The 5,447-nt window shown below is 38.7% G+C and overlaps 1 protein-coding gene across 7 annotated transcripts in view; it reads left to right on the forward strand.

Moving 5' to 3' along the window:
• The window catches only part of SRPK2 (SRSF protein kinase 2), a 192,335-nt gene that overhangs the window by 117,880 nt on the left and 69,008 nt on the right, over positions 1-5,447 (forward strand). For all 7 annotated transcript variants that reach the window (XM_023537994.1, XM_023537993.1, XM_023537995.1 and 4 more), the window contains one exon: positions 3,000-3,151. In XM_023537994.1, coding sequence (XP_023393762.1) covers positions 3,000-3,151 — 152 coding nt within the window. The remainder of the gene's footprint in view (positions 1-2,999; positions 3,152-5,447) is intronic.

A 5,447-nucleotide genomic window follows, 5' to 3' on the forward strand; every position in this document is an offset into this window, starting at 1 on the left:
GTCCTCTGCCCATTTATTGATTGGATTGTTTGTTGTTGTTGTTGTTGTTGTTGTTGTTGAATCGTATGAGTTCTTTGTATATTTTGGAAATTAGGCTCTTATCAGAAGTGTTGCTTGCAAATATATTTTCCCATTCAGATGATTGTCACTACCTTGTTGACGGTTTCTTTTGCTGAGCAGAAGCTTTTTAGTTTGATGTAGTCTCATTCATTTATTTTTGCTTTTACTTCCCTTGCCTTTGAGGTCAAATTCATAAAATCCTCTTTAAGGCCCAGGTCCTTGAGTTTCGTTCTATGTTTTCTTTTATGCGTTTTATTGTTTCAGGTCTTATATTCAGGTCCTTAATCTATTTGGAGTTAATTTTTGTGTGTGGTGATAGACAACAGTCTAGTTTCATTCTTTTACAGGTGGCTTTCCAGTTTTCCCAGCACCACTTATTGAAGAGGCTTTCCTTTCTCTACTGTATATTTTTGGCATTTTTGTTGAAAATTATTTGCCCATGTAAATATGGGTTTATTTCTGGACTCTCGATTCTGTTCCACTGGTCTATGTGTCTGCTTTCTGCCAGTACCATGCCGTTTTGATTACTGTCGCTTTATAGTATAATTTGAAGTTGGGCAGAGTGGTGCCTCCAGCCTCATTCTTTTTTCTCAGGGTAGCTTTGGCAATTCAGGGTCTTTCTGCTTCCATACAAATCTGATGATTTTTTGTGTGGACACATTTTTGATGGTCACAAATGAGGGGTGAGGGTTTTGCTGACATGTAGTGGCTAGAGGCCAGAGATGCTGATAGCGTTCTACAGTGTACAAAACAGCCTCCATAACAATGAATTATCTGGCTCAAATGTCAAGAGTGTTGAGCATAGTATGCCCCACACCGGTAAAACAAGACCCTCTAGTTCTTCTCTTTTCATTAATTGTTGCATGGTTTCTATAGGGAATATAGTGTTTTTTTCTTATAAATTTAGAGAATCTTGTTTTTTTTCCTTATAAAATTTCTAAGGAAGAAATATCCAACTTTCAAAGTATTTCTGATGGAGCAAATTTGTCAGGCAGGTTCTGCCTGCATCCCTGAGGAATGTCTCTTAACATCCTCTTGCCCTGGGGAAGTGGGGAAGCTGTCATAATCTCTCTCCTGCCTCCTTCCTTCAGCCCTGTCTTGCCTGGGACCATTCTGCTTTCAGTAAAGACATGTATGTTAAAAAGAAAACGACCATTTGCAAAGCTGCCTGAAAGATTATTGCACTTTGATCAGGTCCGTTGGTAATTTTGGATGTATTCTGGCAGCGATGCAGGCATTTGGTTGTGATTATTCCCTTCCAGTGTTCCCGTTGGGAGGAATGGTTAACTCTTTAGCACCACCATGTTCCTCATGTCTGCTCCCCAGGGAGGTGGAACTTTGAGATTCCATAAATTCATTTTTGCTTATAAACATTCTTTAGGTAAGTATTTAGTCATACTTACCAGTGTTTTCCTTAAGGTTACCAGTGGGATGTGATCCCCACCCCTTCCTCATGCCGATGGTGTCTCTGCTGCCTTTCATCCCTTCTCCCCGCTTTGTTGCTTGTAGCAGTTTCAGTTTTTGGTGGCACACCACATAAATGAGCTGCCGCTGACTTAGGCTAAATGCAGTGCAGTAAAGGCTATTTGGGGCTTTTAGATTGGCAAGAATTCACTGGTTCACTTTGGAAAGGGAGCACTGGCCAGAGGAGTTGCCCTGCCTCTTACAGCTATGTATGAACATCACCCTGTGATAGCTGACTTAATCAAGGTTCCAGGGCTGGAGAGTGAGCCTTAGGCTGGACTACAGTGGGGAGAGAGAAGATCTGGAACTAGCCTTCTGTTGTGCAGGGAGTAGCAGTGTCTCAAAAGTTGAAAGGAAGCATGAATAGTGGGCAGGGCAAAAAAAATGGCAGTTGCTACATTAGTGCTTAGGGGATTCTCCTTGCTCCCCAGACTGGAGACTCCCTGCTCGCCTTGCTGACACTGCCTCTTCAAAACACATCCGTCAGCCTGACCCCTTATCCCACACGGCCAGGGCCAGCTCATTGTTAGGGCAGCTTACAGCTTGAGAGATGTGCTTCTCGCACCCAAACTGGGGCGTTTAGGTTCAAGTTTTCCCATGGGACATGGTTAGAAATAGCAGTTAAATTTTATAGTAAGTGAAACCTTGATTTTTATAGAATTACATAATGAATGCTTTACTTCTAAGCAAATGTATTTAAAATGTCTTCGAGTTATTCTAGATATCGGAAAGAAGGTTTACATCTCAAGCTTTTTTATTTTTAGTTTTTGTATTACAGGTTTTCCTGCTCTTTGTAAAAGAGTGTACTAAACATCATTTAGCCTTTTTGCGACAATTAGAAATGGTAATTGCAAATCTTGCGTTAATGTATGGACTGTATTTGTATTTTACTGACAGTGAGTATTTTCTTTAATTTCCAGTTTGGGGCAGTGTTCTTGATAAACAAAGTTGATAGGTAACTGGATTCCTTAATGAAAATAACCATGTATCAGCTACCGTTCATATCAGTCAGCTTTTATGAGTTATCCAAGAAACCTAACCACATTCCTACTATTTCTATGGGGAAAGAAATTCAGATTTTTAAAATAACAGAAAATAAGCCCCTTTATAAGTTCAGGGCTGCTTTCATCTGTCTTTTTATAATCTCTGTGGGATATATTTGTAAATCATGAAGGGATACTCTTTTATTTCACTCACATTTCATAATATTGTCAGAATGTAAAAAATATTGAAGCTTTGGGTGAAAATGTACCTGCAAAAATATTTTTTGGCTAGTGAGGGTAGTTTTTCCTTCTGACCTGTATGTTGAAACATTATTTGAAATTAGTTAAAATGGATGAAATGACATTAACCAGCATTTCTTCTTAGTGTGTGACAAGGTTTTTTTTTTTCCCTCATATTAAGAAACTCTTAAATGTGTCCATAATGCAAAATTTACTTCTAAGTAAATAGAGATTTTTCTTCTGTTGTTGCAGGCCGGAGCCTCAGCAGAAAGCTCCCTTAGTTCCTCCACCGCCACCTCCACCACCGCCGCCACCTCTGCCAGACCCAGCACCCCCAGAGCCAGAGGAGGAGATCCTGGGTTCAGACGATGAGGAGCAGGAGGACCCCGCGGACTACTGCAAAGGTGCTTTGCTCGCTTTTTCCACTGAGCCCATCCCATGATTTGTTGGGGCAGCGGACAAGAGGAGTTAATGATGCAGACAGCTTGGTCTTTATTACATTAGCCTCATGGTGTCATTATCATTTTAAATTCTTAGATCATTAAATATAGAATGATACCAGAAAATGTAAGCAATATCAGAAGGAAAATTATAAGAGAGAAAATATATACATACGTGCACACATACTCAGGGTGCTTTCTAGAGGATTTAAATCTGCTAATTGAATTAAAGATGGTATAAAAGAGCAGGGCAATTAAAGATAAAAGCATAATACCCATCCAAGAAGAGCACAGAGATTAGCAGGTACCAGGTGTCTGAGAGGAGCCAGTTTTACTGTTGTTCACTGCATTTGGCTTTAAGTTTTCTAACCCCCTAAGTCTAACAAGGAACTGCTCCTTACTCTGCATAGCATTAAATTACACAGTATTCATTGTCTGTGGAAGGAAAGCCTGCTACTTCGTTTATAGAGACAAACTTTTTCCTAGCATTGTACTCAACAAAAAAGACATTCTGTGGGTTCTGCCGTTGTGCAGCGTAGTGGATTATGTTTTCGACTATGACTTCACAGAAGACAGAAATTATTCATTTGGAATGCTCTTGTACGGAGGCTTCATAAAGACCAGGAGCATATAGTTAAACTCTTAAAAGGGAAGCATGTTGTGTGGTGAAAATTGAGAACAATATAATTCAGATTCCATACTTTGTATAAACCTAGACTATGAGAATCAGGAAGGAAAGGAAAGTTGCTGTGTCCATTTGATTGCCTTTGTTACTTAACTCTTACTCATTTGGACTTTAATTTCCTCTAATAGAAAATTATTACCATCTGGAATTCTGAGCTTCAGAACAGTCGACAAGACTTTATTTGCCATGTACTGGTTAAGGAAAATGTAAGGCAGATTCTATACAGCATAAGAATAGATGGCAGAAGATGTACACATTCAGATCAGAAAGCGTTAATGAATCTTTGGCTCTATAGTATCTTAGTGTGAATTTATCTAGTGATTGCGGTCACCATTTGTGTGTTGGTTAAGGAACAATGTACTTTTTCTTTACCTGTTAAGAGGAAGAGAAGTTTACTTGCTAGGAAAGTTTAAGAACTAATCTTCCTCTCTAACCTGACTGTTCCATAGGTGTGAGTTTCTAAACATAGACTCAATATTTTCCTTAGCAAAAGGATTGTGGGTCCTTAGCATTTATATGAGTAGTGATTGTGACCCTAAAGGTCTATACCATCTAATATGGAAAAGAAGGTACAGAGATAGTTTGAAAAGGTGAAAAGATGTTTTTCATCCTTCCTCTTGACCTACATTTCTTGGTTCAGAAATGAAGTTGTTTGTAGAGGTGTAGACAGTTGTCTTTTGATTTTGCTGCTTAGATGGAGCATTAGGGTGGCCTGTAGGAATGCGCTCTTCAGCACACAGGCTCCTTCATGTTGGAATGAGAACTGTTTGCCTCACATTTGGGTCAAGAGATGTATTCAGTACTTTCATCCCTTTACTACCGCTGCGAATCAGCACTGTGGACATTCCAGACTGAAATATAGGGCTATGAATGAAGGATTTCATAGTCAAGGTTGATTCTAGGTAATGTTCACTGAACTCTAAATATCTTTATTAAAGTTAGCCTCACTAAGACATGTTAGAGGTAATAAGGTTTTCTTACACACACACACACCTGTCTACCTACACAGCCACAGACTTGATCACTCACTCATTCTTATCTCACTTATGTTAGTAACTTATAACTCGAATTAGCATTGCATGTGACAGATGCCTTTCTCTGAATTTTGTGGTGTAGACCGTAACCATTTATTTAAGTTACAGACATGATGTTTTATTCATTCTTGTGTACTTTAGTTTATTTTGCCTATAATCAAGTACATTCTCCTATGTAACCACAATATAACCATATCAGGAAGTTAGCGTTGATATAATTCTACCATTTAATCCTCAGACTCCATTCAGGTTTTGCCAGTTGCCCAATATTGTCCTTTATACAAAACCAATTCATTACAGAATCACATTACATTTTGTTTTCTTGTTTCTTTAATCAGTTCCTTAGTCTTTTCTTGGCTTTCATGACTGACATTTTGAACATTGTGGGCCAGTTATTTTGTATAATGTTTCTCAATTTGGAATATCAAAAAGAAATTCTATCAGATAGTGCATGGTTTTGATTACACCATTACAGTTGATGTCAATCACATGTTTCAGATGGTGTCTTCCAGATATCTAAAGTTACTCACCTCCCCACTCC

Source organism: Pteropus vampyrus, unplaced genomic scaffold, assembly GCF_000151845.1.
Source record: "Pteropus vampyrus isolate Shadow unplaced genomic scaffold, Pvam_2.0 Scaffold208, whole genome shotgun sequence".
Classification (NCBI taxonomy): domain Eukaryota; kingdom Metazoa; phylum Chordata; class Mammalia; order Chiroptera; family Pteropodidae; genus Pteropus; species Pteropus vampyrus.